At 39.7% G+C, this 26,505-nt stretch overlaps 1 protein-coding gene across 2 annotated transcripts in view; it reads left to right on the top strand.

The window, feature by feature from the left end:
* Positions 1-26,505, top strand: part of zswim5 (zinc finger SWIM-type containing 5) — a 168,977-nt gene that overhangs the window by 129,475 nt on the left and 12,997 nt on the right. For both annotated transcript variants that reach the window (XM_008109558.2, XM_062978363.1), the window contains exons 3-8: positions 3,049-3,197; positions 5,807-5,957; positions 19,550-19,729; positions 21,367-21,543; positions 25,127-25,273; positions 25,813-25,950. In XM_008109558.2, coding sequence (XP_008107765.2) covers positions 3,049-3,197; positions 5,807-5,957; positions 19,550-19,729; positions 21,367-21,543; positions 25,127-25,273; positions 25,813-25,950 — 942 coding nt within the window. The remainder of the gene's footprint in view (positions 1-3,048; positions 3,198-5,806; positions 5,958-19,549; positions 19,730-21,366; positions 21,544-25,126; positions 25,274-25,812; positions 25,951-26,505) is intronic.

Genomic DNA, 26,505 nt, shown 5'->3' with positions numbered 1-26,505 from the left:
TGCCTTGCATTGCTAAAATACAAGCCTGAAAAGTAAGAGGCCCTGCATGCTTGTGGGCGTGGAAAAACAAATCAGAAATATTTTGAGAAACAAAAGAAAATGAGAAGGAGGGAGGAGGAGACATGAGGCTTTGCGAAAAGGAAACAGTAGTTTGCTTCTTTTTGAGTCGTGACTGTTCTTCCAAAAGAAAATACTTGGGTTGAGCATTTAAGAGTTTGGATCCGATCCTTGGAATGGCAAGCATTACAGAGGAGTGACTGGTAATTACTAAACAGTCTCCAGTGCCTCTGTTTATCTAAAGCAATGTGAGACATCTTACACAGTAGCGAAAACAAACTGATTCTTTATGCCAATGGGAGACAATCATCCATTAAGTACCATTCCTAAGACAAGCAGTCTCCATGATACCTCCTCAAATGCACACAGAAGTAGACAGGTAGGATACTACTTCCTGCCTATTATTCCCATGTACACAGTGGTCACCTGAATGCATGGAGCCTTAGACCTTCCAGAAATAACAGCATGTGCATCTCTGAACAGCTCCCCCACTCCCATTTTTCCTTGTGTTTTCTCCTGCTGCTGGATGAATAGAGAGCCGAATTTCCCATCTGGAAGCAGAAGGCTCTCTCAGCCATGGATATTCTTTTCATAGATAGTCAAGAAACAGTATGTTTCCTAGCACCAGTTCGGTAGCAAGGAAATGAAAACCTTCTCCTTCCCAATGATCCTTGGCTTTTTCAAATTATGTTTAATGCTTCACTCTCCTGTTTACTAGGTTGGTAGAAACTTAAATATGTCTGCTTAATAATTTATTTTCATCTTCATTTCCATCACTTAGAAGAGGCATGTATACTTGTGTGAATATTGGTCCAGAGTGCCATGGGGCAAGCTACTGATGGTTCTGGGGCTACCTGTGATACCAAAGGTGTCTATCTTCTTCCAGGATAAAGATTGACCATAGTGGTTGAAGAGAATATCTTCTGTCGATCTGTTGTCACCATCCTTACATTACTCTGTTTCATGAGTTGATCCCACAGTTGTTTTACACATCTTCAGGGATACCCTCCTGAAATAATATCCTCACTGGGTTGTTGTATGTTTTCTGGGCTGTATTTCTAGAAGCCCGGAAAACATCCAACAACCCTGTGATCCCAGCCATGACAGCCTTCGACAACACAATATCCTCACTGTTTACCATCTAGGATTGATTGTGCCAGAAGTATTGTGTGTCTTCTGCACAGACATTTTTAAAATTTAATGAATCTCAACTGCATCCCAATAACCAGAATGTATATGCTCCTTCTACAGTAAGTGTTCACTGGCTGGTCTGAGGAACTGCATTGCTAAATCATCATAGGAAGAGTACCTATAAATATGGGGGTTCTGGATGATGGAAGATAGAGTCTAATAAATCTGTAGAGCATCTGGGGTGCCTGGTCTACAGGATCCTTTTTGTGGCATATGTGACAGCCCAGAAGAACTGACATGCAGTTTGGTCCTAACTCATTTCTAGAGCCACTGCACTGATAATAATTTTTAAAAACTGTTTAAACCTCTTTTCTTGTCAAGTTTTAAAAAACCCTTTAAAGCAATGATATTATGGAAATTACATTTTTAATCAAGATCAAATACAAATCATTGGTATGATTTCTTCCCATCCCTCCCCCTCCCAAAATCTACACACATATGCATACACAACACACATATACTTCAGAACAGTGCTTACAATAATTGTTCCCCATTACACTATTTCCCTTCTTTCACCTTTCCCATTGCAGTGACCTCCCGTCCTTTGGGTTGAAGACATTCATATACAATCTTTCCCTTCCTTCCCAGTAAAACATTCACCCATTCTTCCCTCTAGCACAGTGGGTCCCAACCTTTTTTTAACCAGGGACCACTTTGACTAGAGACCACTTTGACCAGGGTCCACTCTCCAACATTCGTACCAAAAGGGTTACGAATCGGTTTTTGGTCAACTTTAAATTCAGTTTGTTTATTTGGGGTGCTGATTTAGAAAATTGCATTGAATAGACTACATCGGCTCTAGTTTCTGATACAGAACATATTCCATCCAGTAGTCACCATTTGCTTGCCCACAGAAAACCATATTTAATAATCTGAAGTTGATGTGGTCTATCCAATGCAATTTTCTGAATCAGCACTACAAATAACCCCAGGTACAGGCCTAAAAGCAAAGACACCAAGGCATCCCTGCTTCCAGGTGCCACATGGAACAGCTCTGCTCGGGGAGGAAGGAGGAGAAGAAGCAGTCAGGAGGCTTGTTGTTGTGCCTTTCGTGGGTAGTCAGCCTCTTCCCTCCCGACATCACTGCTGCCTCAGCACTGTAAAAGGGTTTCGCGAGACCAGTCACTCTAGTTGCAACGGTGTAGTAACGGTGAGGCCACCGACCATATTTTAGTTCTTGGGGACCACTGGTGGTCCACAGACCACAGGTTGGGAACCACTCCTCTAGCACAAGAATCATGTGATAATAATTTTAATAACACCAGAACTGTCATACCTTTTGTGATATCATGGAATCGAAACTTTATCCTGCACATTCATATGGTTTTTCATTTCAAGGCTTTTGATGTTTTTTGTTTAAACTATTGTTAACTAGTTAACTTAGTTAACATATTACTTACTATACAGATAGAATGAAAATCATTATAACCAGTAAACTCAATATGGTTTTAGAATGTTTGCATTATTAATTCCTGTTTTAAACTGATTTTATCACATGCCAACCCAAGATCTTGAGATATTTTGCTGGATAGAAATGTTTATATAAATGAATAAATATATGGTTCTAATGCCATAGAGTTCTCCAGATGTATTGATGTTTGCTTCGTGTTAGAAATAAAAGTTTGTTTTGTGAAAATGCTGCAGTGTTCATTTGTGAAAAGGGTTGTTTTTGAACCTCTAAAAAAAACCCAGAAAGCTCCTCTTTGCCAAGGTTTAATCAGCTGGCATGGAGTGACCATCCTGCCACAATGAAGCTTCTACTCATGGTGACTTATTATTGCTGGGATTTTCTTGCCACAGGTGCTCCGGATCCCACTGCAGGGGCCAGCATTGATGATGAGAATTGCTGGCATTTGGATGAGGAGCAGGTTCGAGAGCAGGTGAAACTGTTCCTCTCCCAAGGAGGATACTATGGCTCTGGGAAACAACTCAATTCCATGTTTGCCAAGGTGAGTACAGGCTTCCTTCCCTCCTGCTGTGGCCAAAGCTTGGCACATTTCACTTCAAAGCTTATATTATACCTGGATGTTGCAGGCCTTTCTTCTGTGAACTGCAGACTCACATGCTTTGCAGATTACAACTTTTACTCCTTTACAAAAGTTTGCAAGGATCAGTTTGCAGTTACTAATTGGCTGCTGGGTGTCAAAGGAAGCATCTCGTTCCCGATTAGTTTGTCAGGAGATGTACCTGTCCAGCAGAGCAGAGATGAACTGGATGTATTTGGCACATTTGTAAAAGAGGAATTATAGTCTTTGAATGATGTGGAGGATAAGGAAAATACTTGGTTTCACCTTCATGGTATATCAGACTCATCCCTGACATTGTTCTCACCAGTACAGATCTCTGAAGTGCATTTTATGAAAAAATCTTAGTTATTTTGAGTGTGTGAGTGCACTATCTTGTATAGACGCTAATAGAAACTCTTTTTTTATGAGAGTGAAATGATCATAGTGTACCATAGTCTTGACACCTTATAGGCTTCACCTGACTGGGAAATTGGTATTGCCAGTTCTCCATTATCCTTATCAGATTTAGCTTTGGCATAATGCTATTGTTGCATTAATTGAAAATGGAAGTGCAATGTTCCATTCCAAGAAACTGGGTTAGGACAGTCTAGATTATTTTGTATACATTTCTTAAGGAAAGGGTAAATATAAGTACAGTAGAATCTCACTTATCCAACACTCGCTTATCCAACGTTCTGGATTATCCAACGCATTTTTGTAGTCAGTGTTTTCAATACATCATGATATTTTGGTGCTAAATTCGTAAATACAGTAATTACTACATAGCATTACTGCGTATTGAACTACTTTTTCTGTCAAATTTGTTGTCTAACATGATGTTTTGGTGCTTCATTTGTAAAATCATAACCTAATTTGATGTTTAATAGGCTTTTCCCTAATCTCTCCTTATTATCCAACATATTCACTTATGCAACGTTCTGTCGGCCCGTTTACGTTGGATAAGTGAGACTCCACTGTACCAGTAATACAAAACAACCTAAAATACAGTAAATTGTAGCACAGAAATCTTTGAATGTGAACCATTTTCAATCCCATAGCGTCATTGAAACAGTCTATCCCATGCATTTTACTACACTTACTCAAATAACACATAAAATATTGATAACAGAAGTATGAGGAAGTTCAGGAACTGACTGGGGAAAAACAGGAAGGAAGCTTGTGCTTTGTCTTTGGCCGTGTGCCCTTAATGTGTGAGAGGCCACGAGTAATTGCATGAACTGAACCATCAACTGCATTTTGAGTGGGGAGAAGCAGCCTTCCCACCTAAGCCACAAGCTGCCCATATATTTACCCGAGATGCAATTTAATTTAAATGTTCTTCTTGATTTGGAGGTCATTCCCTTTCTTGAAACAGATTAGCAGGCTTAGTTGAAATGTTGAAATAGTGCTTATTTCCGATGCACATTATGACATTCCAAAAAGAAATTGGGAGTATGCTCCAACTTTTCTTTATCACTTTAGAGCAGGAGTCTCCAAACTTTTAAAACTGGGGGCCAGTTCATGATCCCTCAGACCGTTGGAGGGCCGGACTATAGTTGGCCAGGTGGCCACCAAGCAATAATAATAATAATAATAATAATAATAATAATAATAATAATAATAATAAACATTTAGCCCAACCGCTTTCTGCCTTTGTGCACAAGCAAAACACCCCTGACAGATGGCCTCCCAGCCTCAATGTTAATAATAATAACAACAACAACAACAACAACAACAACAATAATAAAGAGGGTTGGAAGAGACCCCTTGGGCCATTTAGCCCAACCCCCTTCAGCCTTTGTGCCGTGGGGACTGGATAAATGGCTTCGATGGGCTGCATGTGGCCCCCGGGCCGTAGTTTGGGGACCCCTGCTTTAGAAGAAAAGAAAGAAAGGAGTTCCTGAGCACTATCCTAACTTGAATTTTCATTTTGCAACTGTGGAAGGCAGTCAGGGAATCTGGATGCTATCTTACCCAAACCTTGCACATAGCCTGTACTTATTTGCTATATCCTATGCTGGAAGAGGAGCACAGTATTTGTTACCTCACCTCAGGGTCTTCCATGCTGCTTCTCATAGTTGTTTAACTGTCAGACTATGAAGAGTCAACTGAAATCACCCTTGAGAGAGAAATGATGAAACTTAAAATCGTCTGTCTGCATGTCTGTCTCAGTAAGATAGGAGTAGGGGGTAAAGAAAAGGTGGATTTGTTGATTTATTCTAGATATACACTAGAGAAATAATACATTTCCTGAGCTAAGGCCAGCATTATCTGCCTATCTTCTGGTTTTCAGGGAAGATATATCACACCTTGGATTGTCATGTTTACATTTAATTGGTTGGAGATTAAATTAAACAAAGTATGTTTTGTGGTGGCACATCTTCACAACTATTGAGGAGGCAGATCATCAAAATTGTTTTCATCTTGTGGAAGTAGATAAACCTACAGAGATAATCCTAGGCTACCTGAAACATGCAAAAGCCATTTCTTTTTTCATTTAAATATAATAACTATGTGGTTAAAAGTTCATGCTCTTTCCCCCTCTGATGTAGGTTCGTGAAATGCTGCGCATGAGAGATTCCAATGGAGCCAGGATGTTGACGCTAATCACCGAACAGTTTATGGCAGACCCACGGCTGACTTTGTGGAGACAGCAGGGGACAGGCATGACAGACAAATGCCGACAGCTCTGGGATGAATTGGGTTAGTTTCTGTAACTCTGGATTTTGATTAGATAGGTCAGTTTGTACAATGGTTTGTGATGGAAGACCCCAGAGGGAACACTTGCAGAACACAAATCCAAAAGGCTGCTGGAGGTTGTCTGACTTGCTCTGAACAGATGACTTCTGGAGACAAGTTAGAAGCTGTACAGAGTTAGATGTAGGCATTCCATAGAGTAGGATGTGTGATGTCAAAGAGAGGAAACTGCAGGGGTTTTTTTTTCAGATTAGAAGCATAGGGTATCATAAGATCTCCAACACCTGATTCCTGATTTCTTTTGTAAAAAGAGAGGAAATGACTGAACCTGGGATGTTTTGTGTTTTATGGTTCCTCCGGTAGGTATTGTTATCCACCCTCCCTCTTCTGTTCTCTTGTGCATGAGTTTGTCTGAAGATGTAATATTGAGGTCTGGAAAAATGTTTGCTTTCCTATTCTTCATTTGCTCAGGAAATTAACAATATACAGAAAGCTTGTTTGCCGGCAGGTCACATTTCTGTCTTTTTGTAGCCAGGATTAGTGCCTGTCCCTGTTAGTGTTGTAGGGGGTTGTAGACTGCCAATTCAGTTGTCTCTTTTTGAATTTTGCTTGGGGCTTAAAACTGAAAAAGAGTGTTATATTTTAAGACAATCTGCCATAACTTTTCATTTGATGGCTGGTAGCTGGATTTAGACATAAACAATGTTGTTATGGTGGGCATGAGAAGCCACAAGCCTTCTGCTCTGATGCTTACCCTCCCCTCTTTTGATTTAATGCAGTTTTGAAAAGGTGGGAAGCTTTTACCTTTTTATTAACTACAGTTTAAGGATACATCAAAAGCTTTCAGTAATTACGGTTTGTTGGAAGAAGCCATCTTCAAAACTCTTCAACGACATGTTTTGACCTTGGTTTGTTGCATTAAAATACAGTGGGAACACCTCCTGGATTTTCCATAGTTGTCCATGAAAATACTTGTTACAGTCAGCCTTACACATTTTCAGGCTTAACGTTTGCAGATTTGATTTCTTGTGGATTTGATTAATATGCTCTCTCTAGTATGGCTAGTCTCCATAAAGCAGTGGTTCTCAACCTGTGGGTCCCCGTGTGTTTTGGCCTACAAGTTCCAGAAATCCCAGCCAGTTTACCAGCTGTTAGGAATTCTGGGAGTTGAAGACCAAAACCTCTGGGGACCCACAGGTTGAGAACCACTGCCATAGAGGATCCATTCTCCCTGTTTGCTGGGATAAACGAACAAAGAGGCCTTGCACCTGTAACCCCAGTACAGATGCAAGCACATTGTACATTGTAGAAATTGAAATTAGACGGAAAATGGATGCAGAACATCTGAGGGAACTGAGGGAACCTGTGAAAGCTCCTGTTAAAATAAATCAAATAGGACTTAATGTTAACAAAAATACTTTGTTGTTTTGCTGAAATAGGCTAATATGGGTAGTCCTTGGGAAACAAACTAATTCATGTCATGCCAGATCATGGGTTGAGGAAAAAGGTGCCCTATCAATCTTGCAGTACTCAACAATTCCATAAACACTTGATGACTCTTTTCTTTGAACATCATTAAGGATGCATGGTTGCTCTTTTTTATAGCTAGAGAATGCATTTCTTCTATTGAGATGATCAACAGGCCTGGTCTACTCTCCTTGAACAAATCTTCCTTAACCCTTTCCATAAGGCAGGGAGGCCAAGTTGGAAAACCTCCCTTTAATCACCCACAAAGACCCTAAATCCTGACTGATCTTTGGGTTTTTTTTAAAAAGCTGATCATTTCAGACTATGTTTACTTTTGAGTTTATGCTAAACCTCAGAATGGCCAATAATTTGTTATTTGGATAGAAATTGATGTTAAAGAGGGGGTTTTCATTCTTGGCAAAATTCAAACATTTTGTTTAGAATTCATATACCAGTTGAAACACAAAAGGACTGCTAATATCCTGATAACAAAGAAATTTTTGCAGCTTTAATCACAGTGCACTAATACTGAAGATTAGATCCTAATTATGAGAAGAAGATTGAAAAATAGGTAGACTAAAGCTTGACCTTAATCTGTCTGGAGACCCTTTATGTATTTTCTGTGTTTACTGTTGGGGATTTGGGGGGAGAGCAAAATATGGGAGAAAATAGGCTTGGGTTGAGGTATAGCAGCAGAATGAGACTTGCATGCTCTGATTCTTTCACATGCTGCCTGGTACTTGTTAAACTGCAGTTTGAGCTTTTGTTTGATCCATGCAACTTGGAGTTTGTGCAAAACATGCAATGAGAAGGAGAGATGGGAATTCCTGAACAAAAGGCTTGCCAATTAATGTCAAATAACTGTTTGGCATTTTATGAAAACTGGACAATTGTGTTCTTGAATTAACTGCATCAGCCATATTTTAAATTTTATCTATATTTTCGACATCATTCCCAAGATCGCTCTTATCAGGTTAAAAACAGCTTAACATCAAGTTAAAAACTTTCTGGTTCTTTTTTAAGATTGTGCATTTCTAATTTCCGATCCTCAAGAAATATCTGTACAGAAGACAGAGGATCCTGGATGTTATTCTGTGAGGCACACTTAACAGTTCTTGTTAATAGTAAAGACACTTGTTTTTTGATATTGTGCAAAAAATAGTGGCTTTGCAGATATTATTACTATGGAGTTCTGATAAAACCTGCCTATGGAAAGCCACTGTATTAAGGAGGGATTTCAAGTATGTAATCATGTCAATATATTATTTTCAATGGATTCAGAAGAAAAAAATTGGTTTGGGTATCTTGCCTGCGGTGTGAGAGATTTTGAAGGGGAAAGTAGATTGTGTTATGAGTTTGAGTTGAGATTAATTATGATACTGTGTGAAATAAATAAATGCCTTGGTAATGTTGTGCTACTTGTGTTTTTAAAAGGATTGAAAAAAAGATGCATATGTGCAGATGAGCATTAATGTTGACTCATTGCAGGATATAATCTATTGAATATCTAGGCAGTGGCAAAACACATATTTTATATTAAAGCTTAGTCTCTAACATCACCAGCCGAAAAGGAACCAGATTCAACAGAACACAAAGAACTCTGTCCATTAACTTCCAAAGTGTTGGTTGATAGTATAACAGTACTTGTGAATGGACCAGTACTGTAAAGCAACTTTGTCTGCTAAAGAAGAAATTGGGAATCAATTTATGCAATGATATATATATATATATAACAGTAGTGCTTGCTTGGGGTTTTAATTATCTGTTACAGTTCACATAAGATTTTGATACATTGCCCACTCCCATGTATACCTTATTTTCATGGTGGTGGGCCATAGAAATCTGCAATATCTAAATACAGGTAGTCCCCAAGTTACAAACAAAATAGGTTCTGTAAGTTTATTCTTAAGCTGAATTTGTATGCAAGATAATTTTTAAACTGTAACCCCAATCATACACACACACACACACATATATAATCTTTGGATAGCACAGGGAGATGTTTGTTTTGCTGTCTGTGCTCCCTGTTCAGAAGATTTCACTGCACTTTCTGACCCTATGAGAATTGGATTTTGAAAAATTTGGCTTGTTGTGGAAACAAGGACTGGTGAAAAAGCTTCAGTTGAGATACCTTTTCCCCATGATAACTCTTTTCAGGAGTGAATTTCTCTTACTAGGGGTAGATTTCTCTTCTTGTCTTACCTCCATTTTTAACTAAGAGTTATTTGCAAGTTGGATATTTGTTATTCAGGGACTGCCTGTATACTGCTTTCTCTGTGCTAGCTCTCTGGATGCATCTACACTGTAGAATTAATTCAATTTGACACCAGTTTAACTGCTATGTCTCGTTTCTATGGAAATATGGGAGCTGTACTTTAACAAGGTCTTCAGTCTTCTCTGACAAAGAGTGCTGCTGCTGCTGCTGTTGCACTAAACTACCAATTCCAGGATTCCATAGAAATGAACCATAGCAGTTGAAGTGGTGCCAAACTACAATATTTGTACAGTGTAGATTCACCCTAGGTACTGAATGTTTCTCTCTCTCTCTCTCTCTCTCTCTCTCTCTCTCTCTCTATATATATATATATATATATATATATAGGGTGTGGGTGTGTGTGTGCGCGCGCGTGCATGTGTGCTTGAAATGGAGATAAATGCATTATAAAGGGCCTTAGCATAGCAGTGCTGCCATCAGCAGGAGTTTGCAAGTGCTGATCATAGGCCACACACAAAGCAAATGATGTTTGCTTTCTGGTCAAACATCATTTAAACCCATCTTATTAAGAAGGCCCTGGCAACTTTTATAGAAGTGATGTAACATTTGGAGTGTCCCAAATGCAGTCAGGTATGAATAATACTAATTAAATCCCAGGAATTGGAGCCCAATCATAACTGGCCAGGAACCAAGCAGAGTCAACGCTAAGTGAGTTACATTTGTGCTAAATCCAAGCCCCTCCATCATTGGTATTGCAAATTACTTAGGGCTACCTTCATATTGACCTAACTTTGCACTGTCAGTGTGTTTATGTCCCTTGGCTGGAGGAGATTAAAAGTGAGTGTATTTTGTGCCCCATCCAGTTTCTGAATCGAGATTATCTGCTTTGAACTGAATTATATGGCCGTGTAGATTCATATAATCCAGTTCAAGGCAGATAATCTGGATTCAGAAAATTGATTATATGACAGTGTAGATCCAGCCTTGGTGAGCTCTGCTCCTTCTCCATCCCTTCAGTGATATCCACTGGTAAATGTTAGCCAACAGTGCTCTTCTCCCAATGGATTGCTCTGTTGGCTGACCCCTGGGATTAGATAGTTGGGATGCAAATCCTCACCTGGTGCATCCTCATATCCTGTTTCCCCGAAAATAAGACATCCTCTGAAAATAAGACCTAGTAGAGGTTTTGCTGAATTTCTAAATATAAGCCTCCCCCAAAAGTAAGACCTAGCAAAGTTTGTGTTTGGAAGCATGCCTGCCAAACATAACACCAGAGCATACAGGATTGATAAATGTATGTACCATAGATTGTTGTACAGTGCTCCCTCGCTAATCCGCAGTTTGGGTTCCGCGGATTTGCTGTTTCGCGGATTTTCCCATCTGGCCCGCCTCCCCTCACAGGCACAAAAGGACTCAGTTTGAGGCACGTGACCCGGCCCACAATTCCTCCGCAGCTGCCTGCAGGCAGCACTAGTAGGCCCTGCCTGCGCCTCATCGCCTCGGGAACAACAAAGAAGACAGGACAGTACATTAAAAGAGGAAAGGAGGGAGGGAGGGGACTATATTTATTGAAATAAATAGAGTGCCTCTACTTCACGGTTTTTCACTTTTCGCGGGCAGGCCTGGAACCTAACCCTCGTGAAAAGTGAGGGCACACTGTACATGGAAATAATGGTAGTAACAAGAAATTCTTGATAAGATTCACAGTTTGTCTAGTTATGCTGGTTTGTGATGACAACTACTGTACAGTATATAATAAATGTTCATTTTTTTGTTCAACAATAAATGTAAATTCTTCTTTATGGAAAAATAAGACATCCCCTGAAAATAAGACCTAGTGCGTGTCTGGGAGCAAAAATTAATATAAGACACTGTCTTATTTTCAGGGAAACACAGTATGTGTATTATTTTCCCTGTATTGAAATATCTCAAAGTGCTGTGAAAGAACTATTCCACAGAGAAAAACAGAAGATTTATTTTTGGAACAAACAAGAACCAAAAAAGGGACTTATTTTCTACACAGCAAACGTGGTTTTTACATCAAAATCCCATGTGTTTTTCTCTGCAGAATAATTATTTTGCAACTGTTTGGGACTTTCAAATACCAGGGGAAAGTGACACAAAATTCTTACTAGTCTATGGACTGGTTTATGAGGTCACAAAAAGTCAGAAACGACTGAATGAACAAACAACAACAGTTATTCTTCCCAACAGGATTTTCCAACTAATTTTTCAACTTGACCTGTGAATTATTGCAAATATTATTTCTAGTAGAGCCTATCTGCCAATATCTGGGAACTTCTATCAGCAGAAATTTGTTCTCAACTTTAATCCTCTTTAGAGAGAGTTGCCAACAGCTTTTTCTAATTTTCAATATGCTAACCTGCTTTGTTGGTGAGTGGGTGGAGAAGATGTGGTTGTTATGCTCCTCTCCCTTTTAGGTAGGCAGGTGTGGTGCTATTAGCAGCCGTTCACTTTCTGCCATCTCAGAGTGGGATTGTAGGCACCATGTCATTGCCGCCTTTTCAGGTGACATACGGCGGGAGGAAACAGGTATCATCTTTGCCATCTCAATCTCCTCAGACAGAAGGAGGATGAACACCACCATTGTGCCTTCATTTAGTGGGAAGGATGGTACAATATGGGGGAATGGCATTTTGTTTCTTCTCTCAAGTAGCAGTAAAGATGTCCCTTCAAGCTGCTACTTGTTTAAGAAGAAATTTAAATGGACTTAAGGTCTTATATTGGAAATGCTGTTTCACACCCCCCATTGTGAATGTGTGCGTAGAATACAGTGCTTCTTGTTCCATCTACTTAGCATCAAATGTTATTCTGTGTGATTGGTTGTTTGTTTTGCATTGATATTTATGGACCAAGGTTTAGGATACAGTTGGGGATTGAACATCTGCCAGGTTTGTCATTTTGAATGAGGAGCTCAGGGATGTATCCACATTACTTGCATACATTTCAGGAAGCAGGTGTGGGCAGCTGTAATCTGATCCACTTCCTTGCCTGCTGAAGCAAGACATCCTAAGACTCCATTCAGTAACAAAGTCTGCATCTTAAATGTACAGAATGTTATCAGAGTTTAGTGTTGTTATGTCTACTTGTCAATTTGGGGGGGGGGGTCTCATCGTTGATGGAGTTTTATTACTCCTGCTGCCATTTTGACAAGCATAGAACAAAACTTACAGATCTTATGCACATATGCTGCATGTTATGTTATAGCTTTCTTTGTATAGGTCTGATTGTTGTTGCTCAAAACAGTTTGTCTTTATGGGTACTGATATTCTTTATGCCTAGATTTTGCCTTAATTCTGCCTGCTTGGAATCTTGGCTCCTCTGCTTCCAAATTGGAATCACGCTTCATAATTTTTCATGCTGTCCTATACTACATATTTAACATAGAAATATATATGTAGTCATGTTTGTATGGTCGCAGCCAAAGGAAAGACATTTGCACATGTATAAGGTGAATTTGGTAAAATATATTATCTCTTGAATAAGAGATATTCTGACTTTTTTGTTCTCTTTGCAAGCATTCACAAACATTTGGTGTTAAAACATGACCAGTATTAACATTAAAGACTAATTTACCATATATACTCGAGTATAAACTGACTTGAATATAAACCGATGCACCTAATTTTACCACAGAAAACTGGGAAAACGTATTGACTCGAGTATAAGATGAGGGTGAGAAATGCAGCAGCTACTGGTAAATTTCAAAAATAAAAATAGATACCAATAAAACTACATTAATTGAGGCATCAGTAAGTTAAATGTTTTTGAATATTTACATAAAACTGTAATTTAAGATAATAATAAGACTTTAATAAGATAAGATTGTCCAACTCTGATTATCCATATACCCAGGTATATAAGCCAGCTAGGACTCTCACTCGAGTATAAGCTGAGTGGGCTTTCCAGCCCTTAAAAAAGGGCTGAAAAAATCAGGCTTATATTTGAGTATATATGATATTATAGTACAAAGTTACTATGATTCAGAATTTCAGGTATAAATACAGTACACATAGTTGGAGATGCAGTATTAAAATTTGACATCCCAATCTCAACCATATATACTGTGTGTACATAGGGAGTATATATTATATTCCCTGTATTTCCCCAACACTTATAATAAACAAGTGATTGAACTGCCACGGGACTCTGTTATTTTACCTGCAATACTTTTATCACTCCAACTTTCCTCCAACTTTGGCTTGCAAATATGCTCTCACAAATCCATAGCTATCCCTCTGTATTGGTTCTAGGAGTTTTTTTGTACTTACTGGAGAGAGTATGATATATTCCCTGATATATACAATTAGAAATTGAATGCACAGAAGCTCTGATTTCCTTGCAACAGACATAGAACTTGATGTATAGATTATTCTTAACATAGGGATACTCATTTGTTGTCCAAGAAGACATGTTGTGTTTGGGTAAGGGCTCAGTGCTTCAGTAATTATCAGTAAAACTGGATGGTGAGGCTATGGAGGTCTGTGTTTCCCTGTGTTGACACACATTCTGCTTTGCTCATTATCTTTCCTTTTGACAGTAACTAGGACCAGATTTCCAAAGTACATGAACAAGGAACAGGGCAATTAGAGAGCAGTCTTACCCCTGTCATTCACTTCCAGTGGTCTGAGGTTTAGATCAGCTGTTTTGTATAAACCCAAAGAGGAACTTTAAAAACTGCCACCCAGGAGCCAGATCTATGAATTACTTTATGCTGCGTATTGTGGCACTCTCCCAGCCCTTTATCAAAAGAACTGACACTTTAAACTGGCAGCTTTGGGAAAGCAGCCCTGCTGCAGGCCATTGAACTCCATGGGAGGACTTGCCAGCTGGGAAACTTCAAAAGCCCAGATCTGTAGAGCTGCTTTTTTTCTTCCTTAGGAGGGAAGGAAATAAACTCTTAGAAGTTCAGGGATGGCTGCTCTATGTTTGCAGCTGGGACCCCAAAGGAAATGCCAGGAAATACCCCAAACTGTTCCATGGTATTGCTGTTCAGAATTCATTAAAAGGAGTGGGACCTTTTTGGGCTCCAGAAACATATGGGAGGATCTAAGCAGTTTCAAAAAGGGGCTGGGGAGGGTTGTTAAATAAGTGGCAGTCACTGACTTCTATTGTGAACCTAGAGTCACAACTTTGAGCCTGCCTGCACAACCTTCAGCCTACTATGGTGAAGGTATTACACCAGCCTCCAAAGGATGGCCCAGATACTTTGCAGAGTGTCTGTTTTGTTGTTTGAGACAGGCAAAGCCAAAGAGACGCATAAAGTCCTGTTAGAGAGCCATACATCACTGCCAGGTAGGCTTGTGCACGGATTCAGAGTGGCCAGTTCCCTTCAACTAATCCGGCTGGTCCCACTTGTTCGGTTGGCTGTAATGGTGTTCATGTTTTTTTCGGCCACAACAGAACAGTGGCTGTCAAAAACCTGCCTTTGGTTATAAGTAGAGTGCGGGAGGGACGCAGCCGCTAGAAGGAAAAGCGCGAGGGGGGAAAAGGCAAGGTACCACTCCAGGGCCTGCAAATTAAGACAAAATAGGGGGCTTTTTAAAGGAAGCCCAGGGTAGGATAGCTCCACGTCAATCACTCTTCCTTCCCTGCCCTGGGAAGTGGGGATTCAAGTCTCCTTAAAATGTCTTGGATGGAGAAAGAGAGCACCACACGTGCCTGTCTCCTCTGGAGTAAAAAAAGCTTTATTAAGCATTAAACCCGGTCTCCTCTACAAAGAATAGCTGAAAGAGTGGTATCTTTATTTTGATGCTTTTAATCCAGGTATTAATGAAGGATATAAGGACAAACAATGCCTAAAATGACGGGAAGGGGACCCTGGGAAGTCCCCCCCATAATGGGCCAGATCGAAAACGACTTTCAGCTTCCCTGATTGCAAAAGGATTTCTGTCCATCCGAATTTGGGAGGCTCCTGAAAAATGGATAGACCCCCCCCTCCCCTGATGAAATCTGGGACACCGAAATGGATCACAGTTTACCTGGATTACACAAGTCTACTGCCAGGCTTAATTTGATTTGGCAGATGACATTATACTGGCCTGCTGTAGTCACAGGCAGTGAGTGGCACAGTTGGTTCCTTGACTTCAGCTGGTGAAGTCCCAGCCAAAACCAGTTGCAAACAGGGATGGGATAGAAAATAGATCAGCTCACATTCCAGCAAAGCATTGTTCACTTTGCATTTCAGTGAAAATTTGGTAAGTGTGCACTCCCCACATCTGAGTATGGTTCCTGAACATGAACACAGTTGTTTACATTCTTTTTTTAATGGAATTTGTTGTGTACTTTTAAAAATATACATAAAATGCAATAACACAAAAACATACAGGACTGTGAACATTTAAAACACTGCTAACAAAAAAACCCCGAATCTTTAAAAAATATTTACCAAAACAGTTTATTCAATGGAAAACTCTCTTTAAAAACATTAACACTTCAAAAAGTTCACAAAATGTGCATAAGAATGGGTAAAAATATTTCTAGAGACTAAAAGTTATTGCAAATTGGTGCAATACCAGAAACAAGAATGTGACCTGGTTGTTGCATTTCACATGTGCATATTTGCTAATTATGAAACATGCTCAAGTGCTCTTCTTTTTTGTGGAAGTAGAACCTGTCCCTATATTTCCATGTTGTTTCTGCCTGTGGTACCACATTTCTTTAAAAGATGTAATGCCCAGGAACACATCTACCTCATTCACTCAAGTATACCTGTATAGTGGTCCTGTTCTATAGTTTTTAAAATCTTTTGGTTGAATATATTGTATGAGTGTGCTCAATTATTAGTCCTATTTGTTCACATGCTTGGAGCACATGTCATAGATCAAGCTTTTTTGAGGCCAAAATAATACTTATATTTCCCAAGTAAGCACAAAAAACAGAATGACAGCTCACCCTATAGAAAATTATATTGAAAGGAGAACACACAAAAGAGGAATAATAGAATATTAGTACTGTTTACATTAGCTCTCATGGCATAATTTTGATTTTTTGCATGAGCTTTCAGAAACCTATTTCACTAGATGGGGTAATGGGCAGAAGCAAGTTGACCGAGTCAGTTCCAGGCAAAAACAGAGGGAGCATCCTATTTTCACTCAGAGATGTCTTCAATATGCAAGTGGTACTAAGTGCATGATGGCAGGATATGTGTATGTGTCTTTGCAACATGCATAAAAGGCGTAATTTCTGTTTAAAGCAAAATTAATGGATTGAAATTTTAATAAGGGTTTTCATGCCCTCCTAACTCTCATTCTATTTATTAGCCTGAATGTATGTTCTTTGGAATAGGTAGATCTGCATGTCAAGGGATATTAAAGCTCATACCATCAGCAATGCCTTTGATATTTACATTGAATCTGTGCCTATTTATCCATTCTCATTTGTCTAATACATAGTGTCAAAGAGTACTTACAGTAATACTCAATATTAGCTCTATAACTTTAGATGACATGCAGATGTGTCAATATGCAATTTTAGGTATAGATGAAATACAGATCTAAGTGTCCTGAATCAGATGGATTGCACCATTTTGGCCACTAATTGCATTGTTTCTATTGATTGTGGGGCGGATTCGACATTTGGATCTGTTTCCTAGCACAGAATGTGAAGGGACTGCCTTTCATCTTTGTGAGTATTTGTTTATGATTAGCAAATTGTTTATACCTAAGCATTGATTTCCCTCTAGTTGCATTTCTGAAAGTAAGATCATTCATTGGTTGTGGGGCTTTTGTAATTCATTGGAAAGCTTGATTGGGGACTTGTCAGTGTTTACCAAAGGTCTTCTGTCCTGTCAATTATACGGAGTGGTTTGATGTAGTAGTGAAACCTGATTAATTGTGCTGGGTTTTGAAATGTGATTAATTGCTGCATTTGGGTTGTATTTCGGACTTAGGAAAGTTTGTCTTAATTTATCTGGTTCATACCAATCTGTGATTGTAGTGTTGGACTTAAAAGTCTACCACATGCTTAATTGTATGGCTAAGAACCGAGCTTTGAAAAATGACTTTCTTTGGATATTGACCAGATTTCTTGAGTCAGGATAGCTACTGGCTCTATTTCAGTTTAAGGAAAGCTTGTCTTCAATTACCTGATTCATAACTGCCCATGCTAGGGGAATTTTGGACAGTACATTTTCCAAACTCTGACTCAGGGTGGCATCTATTAGATGGAGCTATGGTTTCACTGTTGTATCAACAGTGCCTTGGACAAGCCTTGGACAAATCAAGCCTTGGACAAATGTTATGGTAAAAATGAAAGTGCAGTTGGACTTCCACATTTACAGGTTGAAGTTTTGGGGGTTTGATTATTCGCAGATTTGATTAATATGTTTTGCTTAGAAATCATTTCCAGGGTGCTGGAAGTTGACCATAGAGTCATGCTGGAGTATCTAAATCAGGCATGGGCAAACTTAGGCCCTCCAGGTTTTTTTGGACTTAAACTCCCAGAAATACCAGCCATCTTACCAGCTGTTAGGAAACACCTGGGGGGGGGGGATAAGTTTGCCCATGCCTGATCTAGAGATTCCAAGAGAGAACACTTCTTTATGAATCCTTAGGTCCTCTGGTGCAATTCTGTGGTCAGCCTCCAATGAAAGTTAACCACAGAGTTACCCTGAAAAAGCTATAGCTTCTTTAAGAGAGATGTTCTCTCAGATTTTTTAAAAAGTGTTTTTTATTCACAGTTTTTACACTTTAATGGAGGACCCTACTCCTAAACCCTACAAAAGTGGAGAGCCTACTACTTCATTTCAAGCAAAAGTGGGTTTGTGAATAAACATAATTCCAGTGAGAATAAACACATGTTGCTGTTTGTAGATTATCTTGATTATCAGAAGGAGGCTCTTAGTGGAACATATTTGGTGTCTCTGTTTTCTGTCTGCTGCAAAAAGTATGCAGTAGTTTTCCTTCTGAATGTTGTGTTGTTTTTTCTTAACAGAAATACATATCTGAACAGATCTATTCCATAGTATGAATACATAGTCTTATTTCCTGTTTTTTTTGTTTTTTTAAAAAAAATTATCTATTCTGATCTCTGCTGTTTTAGACTTTGTGGTAAGATTAGAGTCAGCAGGGTACCCTGTTTGATGTTATTTTTGTTTTTTTAAAAAAACATTTTTTCTGGAATCCTTCTGCAAAATTATTATGGAATGTCATATTGACTGCAATTGGTTTGAAGAAGAAGAAATGCTGCTCTAATAAAGTGAAGCAAATATGTCCAGAATAGAAATCAGATTGTTGCCCAGAACCTCTAACTCTTGGGTTTTCTGATCCATATTCAAGCAGAAGATTTGTTCTGATAGACAGAAATAATCTCAGATGTATATACAGTAGAGTCTCACTTATCCAACACTCACTTATACAACGTTCTGGATTATCCAACGCATTTTTGTAGTCAATATTTTCAAAACATTGTGATATTTTGGTGCTAAGTTCATAAATACAGTAATTACTACATAGCATTACTGCGTATTGGACTACTTTTTCTGTCAAATTTGTTGTATAACATGATGTTTTGGTGCTTAATTTGTAAAATCGTAACCTAATTTGATGTTTAATAGGCTTTTCCTTAATCCCTCCTTATTATCCAACATATTCACTTATCCAACGTTCTGCCGGCCTGTTTATGTTGGATAAGTGAGACTCTACTATACTACTGTTGCCTCCTCATTTCCATCTCACCAGAATACAATGTAGCCTCATTATGGGAGATCCCCCCCCCCCCCACACACACACACTTAGCTGTTTCATTTTAGAAGTGCTCTCCAGGGCTCAAAAATGACACAGAAGTCTCTGAAGTGTTCTTCAGCAATGAAAGAGATGGGGAACCTTGCTGCAGGCTCCTGCCGTATTGTAATGAAAAATCCTTCCTTGTTTTTGCATCTATTTCACTGTTATAGGCGCCTTGTGGGTATGTGTTGTGTTGAATCCACACTGCACTCTCGAAGAGAAGTCATGCTGGCTGCGACAGCTACGAAAGTGGGGAGACATGGAGGTGTGCCCGCTTGAGGATGGGAATTATGGCAATGAACTTCCCAACATCACTAGTGCATTGACGCAGAACTCCAGTCACAGGCAAAGTAAGTGGAGTCTAACATGTTTTCTTCTCTCTCTTGTTACATTCCCCCTGTTGGATATACAGCAAGCTGTTGCCAAACATCTGAACAAGATCCCAGCTGTGTGCGATTGTGAAGCCTGTTCAGATGAGAGATTGCCACTGTTGTTACGTCTGCATGGTTAATAGACTCCCCTCTAGAGTTACTTGGATGATGCTTACAACAGGGAGGTAGACCGTTCTAGCATTTGGATCATCTTACCTTGTTTTGTGATGTGCACATGGTCTAATAAATGAGTATTATCACTTCTCTGGCATGCATTCTTAATGGATCTTTTAATTCTGGGTGGGGTTTTTTTTCTCCTCTCCCACTCATTTCTGGCTATCTGGTTGCACATCCTTCTTCCAATCTCTTCCCCTCCCTCTTGTGGTTCTTCTCTGTGTATTGTTTGCTATGTTTGCCAAGTTACCTTTCTCTGCATTCTGTTACCATTTTTATCAGTTATTCCTTGAGTAGTGACCAGCCTAATTTGTACAATTAGTACTTTAATTTGTAGAAGTATAGTTTCTTGAGTCTGGTGGCTAAGAATGATGCCACATAATCAAACAGATCTGGAGGGTATCAGTTTAGAGAAGCATGTTCTATGCAAGCACCACTCAATATCCCTTGAATCTCAGTTGATACAGTATTCTTCAGGGTAATGCTACTCAAAGTGTTGGTTCCTGGACCAATTGCACTCTATGAACCATCAGCTTCTAGTCCCTGATGGGTTTTCAGGAAAGAAAAAAGCAGTTTTATCCAGTGGACACAAATACAATATCAGTGCCTAGCACATTGTAAAAAAAAATTGGTCCACCACATCATATAGGTTGGGAAGCACTACTCTAGTGGGTTTTTGAAGTTTTGATGTAACCATTGAGGTGAGAGGAAACTGATGTGTGGAGACATAATTAAATATTCAAAGCCCCCTGCCCTCAAGCTGCTGTGCTCCCATACTTTGTATTAAAACTCCAAATCTTAACACCCCTCTTCTCTTTTACCTCCCTTTCCATCCCTCAGTTGGATGCTAAGCAAATACAGATTTGACCAAAATTATATAATTAACTCTTGGGTAGGATTGCTGATTCTCTAGTGTAGTATTCTCAAGGCTTAGCTCACCAGCAGCCATAGAGTAAATGGTTTAGAACATGTTCTTGCAAAGAGGCAGAAAATCTGGCCTGAACGTTTGGTATGATGATGACTGGTTTGTCAGGGGTAGAGAGCTTTTAGAAGAGATACTTATGAATTTGAGATGCTTAGGTCAAAAGCTTGGAAAGTTACTTTTCTGGCATACAACTCACATTATGCTTCAGCTGTTTTGCCTGGAGATTTGGGGAGCTGTGACCCAAAAAAAAGTAACCTTTCCAAGCTTTGCTCTGTATGTGCAAAGAAGTACTTTTGATGCTTACAGGATAATGTCATTTGCTTCAAAAATATAACATGGTGTCCTGACTTCAGTCCCTTCTCTCTCATCCTTCAATCATTGGCTGGTTCGGTATTTCGGTGTGCTAAGTTCAGCTCTGCTTTGCGTGAACACCTTAATGGCCAGATTAATAATTAAAAGCACAGAGATATAACTTGGTCAGTGTGAGTGGATTTCCTTAATGTTATTTTCTTTACAGGCTCTTTGGTAAGGCCAAGACGCACGGTGTTTACTCGTTCCATTGAGGGATGTGACCTGCATTGGCAGGACAGCCATCTCCAGAGGATAATCAGCAGTGACTTTTATATCTCTCCCTCTTACCAAAGGGAGGGAGAGGGACTTCTTTTCAACTCGCAAGGACAGCCATTGTGGCTGGGTAAGCTGTTCCTTTTCTCATTGGTGGCCATTATGGTCATGTTCAGTGAACATTACATTAGAAGTTAGACCTTGCAGAAGCAAAGAATAATTGCATTTGCATCTTACTGGTGGCCATTAGGGCCTTGTTCAGTGGACATTATATTAGGAGCTGGACCACGCTGAAGTAAAAATACTGCATTGTTTAAGAAACAGCTTCAAAAATAAATTTGGGATCCTTCTATGATAGAATAAGAATAACAATTTCCTTTGTGGTAACTATTTAGGGACAAATGTTTCCACCTTTTGCTCACCTTTCAGAATCAAGAATTCAAGGCATCTAGTCATTTCCTGAGCAGACAGTATGTTGCTTCAAAGACTTCTTCCTGGTCCTTTCTTTTTGGGGTGTATTGTTTTGAAATGATCCCTATATTAACATTTCCCTAATGAACCTTGTGTTATGTTATAAATTAAAGCAATAATGTATTGGAAAAGAGACCACATGCTCCAGTAACAGACAGGATCTCAAATTACCTGAAATTTAATAGTAAATATACAGAACTCAACTTTTGTGGTCCAAGCAGAGAGGGTGCAACAGTGGCAGAAAGAATAGCATGTGCCTCTTATATATTGTCAATAGGGCTCCCCAAACTCAACCAGAGGTGGAGAAACTTTAGCACTTAGCAAATTTTAGGTTACCCACCCTTAGTTAGTCAGCATGGTGTCATAGTTTGGTTATTGGACTAGGACACAACAGATGGTTTCAATCTCCAATCTGCCACAGAAACCCACAGGGTGACCTTGGGCAAGTCAAACTCTCAGAAAGGCAATGGCAAACCCTTTATGAACAAATCTTACCACAAAAACCATCTGATAGGTTGATCTTAGGGCCGCCATAAGTCAAAAATGACATGAAGGGACATATGATCAAATATCTACCCTTGGCCATGGTGGTCAGGGATTCTGACTGGTGAGGTTGATATCATCTGTAGAGCCATAGGTTTCTCAGTCCTGAGCTAAATAGTCCCATCGAAGATAGTCAAATCTTTTCACATTAAAAGAGCTTAGTCATAAGATTTCACCTTGCTTTCTGTCTCTATGACAATTGGATTTTGAAAAAAATTGGTTTGTTATGGAAACTAGGATTGGTGATAAAGCGTCAGTGGAGACCCCTTTTCCCCATGATAACTTTTCCAGGAGTGAATTTCTCTTCCAAGGGATAGATTTCTCTCGCTTCCTATTGTCTCACCCCTGTTGGTTACTAAGAGTCATATGTAAGTCATATGTTTATAACTTGGGGACTACCTATATTCTCTACATGTCTGCTTTGACAAGGAACTAGTAGTTAGATATCCAGGTTTAATATTCTGTACCTGCTCATTGCTGTGTTGTTTAGGAGGTGAAAGTGCAGGGGTTCAGTAGTATGCTCCCAGAGTTGACTCAATTGCAAATGCAACTCTTGACCTGGCAGTGCTTTAAAGGGGGCCCAGTAAAGGAGTGTGAGATCTCATAGGAGATGTGACTACACACAGTTCATATACTACAACCCAACATCCTAGGCAAAACACATGGAATCCTGGTTAGCATGTACGGCAGTACTGTTTGGGGCTTGTGAAAAACTGGGCCATCGCTGCATCCTGAGTCTTAACCTACAGTTGTTTACAGCAGCTCCTAGACTTGCCAAAAGAATTAATGCTGCACATTGTCATTCTGAAATGTTGCTGTCTTCTCTTCCTGCTCTATTTTCTTGGAGCTCCTCCTGGAGGAAACTGACAGCAGCATGGAATTGCTTTTGATTTGCCAGCAACATTTGCATGATGTATTGAGAGAGCGAGAGAAAGAAATGTTTCTTCTTGAGGTGAACAAACTCTAAAGATCCTTTTTTGAAATGTTTGTGCCTCAAGCCTTCTCCTCAGGAACTCATCTGCAGCCTTTAATAGAACTTGGCAAATCACTTGGGGATTTGGAGGAGGACAAGCAGCATTGCTGCCTTTTAAAGGCCTTTGGATACCTTGTGGAAAATATTTCCTTTGGAGACAGTCATGCTGGTATGGCTCTCTGACTCCTACTTTTCCCATGCCAGGGACATTTGCAAAGGAGCTGCTTTCTATTCAGTCTGTGTCATCTGTGTCATCTGTTCCTCCTGATGACTTCTCCCTCAGAGTCATCTGCAGTGAATATGGCTTCAGGTAGAGAACAACCAGCAGGAACAGCTGAATTTCTATACCACACAATTGTGTTACAGAGAGGCAAGCTGTTTTCTAGTAATAAAATTTTGCGGAATGGCCCAAAACACAAACTTGATGCAAAAGCACTTCCACGAAGGCATTGAGGAAGCCAAACGTGAGTCTATAAAACCTTCTAGATACCACTGTTGCCTTGGCAAGGTGATTTAAATAATAGAGCAGAGTGTTAAGTGTGGTCTTTTATTTGAGTGCCCAGATGGAGCTGAGTCCTGTGGGCCATCTCAACCAAATTCCTGCAGCAAATGTACAAAACAAAGGCAGACATTTTCTTTTCTGTGGAAAATGGGCATGTGTAAGGAGAAGGCAAAGCTAACACCTTTGTCCTTTACCTTTCTACCTTTACTCAGTTCTCTCTCAGAAGGGGTCCTTTAGGTACAGAGCACTGATCCATCTAGCCCAGTATGCTCAGCTGTGGCTTTTTAGCATTTAATAATAATAATAATAATAATAATAATAATAATAATAATAACAACTTTATTTTTATACCTCGCCCCATCTCCCCGAAGGGACTCGGGGCGGCTTACATGGGGCCTAGCCCGATAAAACAATCAATATCAGTAACACGACTATAAAACAATTATACCAGTAAAACATCAAAAGCAATTTCAGACCAGATTCCTTTTTAGCCCCGTCTGGAGACTGCTTATCTTCCCTGGGGCTGTCCAGTCCCAGTACTAACCAAGCCACTATATTTAATTTCTGAAATCAGACAAGACTGAGTGTGTTGAGGGTGATACAAATGCAGACTTTTCCTATGAGAGTGATAAAACTGCAGACCTTGCCTATACGTGTATTATCTTGTCTAAGGTGGAAAAGTCAAGGGGACTTTTCACACATTTCAGTCTGCCATCAGAAAATAGCAGTTTTGAACTGTTTGAACCCAGACTCACAAGCCAAACAATTTTGAGAGTAACCTTTTCAAGCCTCAGATGAGTTCCACTTGCTAATTTATATGGAATTTAGCTGGATTGGATCCAAAAATATAAAAGATACGAGTAGATTCTGCATGGTTTAAGCAGGAACAATAAAGGGCTGAGATATACACACACACACACACACACACACACACACGTAGGTCAACTACATGATCTGACTACACTGATGCAGCTCACTTGAACCTTTGCTTCTTCAGACTGTAAATGGGAGGTTGTATTCATGAGTGATCCCTTGTGTAAAACACACACAGACATTGACAGTGGAAAGGTATCTTAAGGAATGCAGCAGGGCTGTGCAAAGCAGAACATTCAGAAATAACAGCTGAACCCAAAGCTCCAGGTGCTAACTGAATTGATTCTCACAACAATATTCTTTCATCTGCATTTAGGATTAATCACACACTATTTTTGCATTATGCCACAGAACATGTCCCTACAGCTTGTGCTCGCGTAGATGCTCTTCGTTCTCATGGATACCCCAAGGAAGCACTCCGGTTGACTGTGGCTATCATCAACACTCTGAGGTTGCAACAGCAGAGACAACTGGAAATCTACAAGCATCAGAAGAAAGGTATAGATCTAGCCTCTTGCTGTTCACTTGGACCTTGTGGATAGTTCCCATTCTGTTTGGAGCATACCTGTGCCTGTGGTAGCTACAGATCTTTTCTGAAGAATCAAAAATATAGGCCTCCTGTTTTAACTTTGCCCATCTGTATATGTGGAAATAGCCTTTCTGCAGTTGGATTAAATTTACCATTAGGTGTTGTAGGACTTTTTGTTTTGAGGTTTGGGGGTTTCTTTCTGGTGAAGTAAAACTAGGGTGGGGCTTACAGTATGCTGCAATCTAAGACTGAAAGAGGTCACCACAGCTTGTTTAATGGTAAGTAAACCTTGTTGTGATGGAGGAATAAAGTAGAGATGTGCCAAATAGAGAGAGGCTTCAGTACTTGAAATCTGTAATGAAGTATAGTTGTCTTCTGCTTGTTTTGTACAACATTGAATCTTGGGAATTGAAGTCAAAGAAGATACACCCTAATGCAGAAAGGTGGGATATAATACAATGTTTATAGTGATTGTGAGGATTTTTCCTGTTCTATTTGCAACCTTCAGAACTGTTGCAGAGAGGAGCAACCACCATCACCAATCTGGAAAGCTGGGTAGGGCATCCCCTCAATCCCATTGGCTGCTTGTTTCTCACTCTAACAGAAGCGTGTCGAGTAGAGGATGAAAACTGCCTTGAAATTTCGGGTAGGTAAACTCTAGATTCCCAGTTCTGAATCAAAAGCAGAGTGTGTGTTCTTTCTTTTTAGATACATTCTGAAGCCATCCATGGGTTTCTGTAATTGCCACCATTAACAAAATGCCCAATTTTTGTAGTGTTGTATAGATTTCTAGAGATAAGATTGAGTCAACATGAACTAGTAAGCATGATGCAAAAGAAAGGCTAAATGGAAATGTCGTGGTTCATTCTCAGGCCCATAGATGGAGTCAGGCTAAATTCATTCTTGCCATGATGGTCTTCCTTGGAGCTGGAGTGTGCAGCCTCTAGTCTCTTGGTAGCTTGTGATCAGAATGGTTTGCCCTTCACATTTCACTGGGATTTGCTATGCACTGTGGGATTAGTACAGGATATACATTCGAACTAGCAGACTACCGATGATATATAGAGAAAGTCCTGTTGGATGAAGTATTGGACCCTTTCCATGAAAAAATGCAAGGCTGGTATTTGGTCTCATAAACACAAGTGGTATCTTAAAAACTGATTCCCTCAGTCTTAAGTTAATCATAGTCTGAGGGTGCCAG

This window comes from Anolis carolinensis, chromosome 4 (genome assembly GCF_035594765.1).
Source record: "Anolis carolinensis isolate JA03-04 chromosome 4, rAnoCar3.1.pri, whole genome shotgun sequence".
NCBI classification, from domain to species: Eukaryota; Metazoa; Chordata; class Lepidosauria; order Squamata; family Dactyloidae; genus Anolis; species Anolis carolinensis.
Note: the sequence above shows the minus strand (reverse complement) of the source record. Positions and strands in the feature narration are given on the sequence as shown.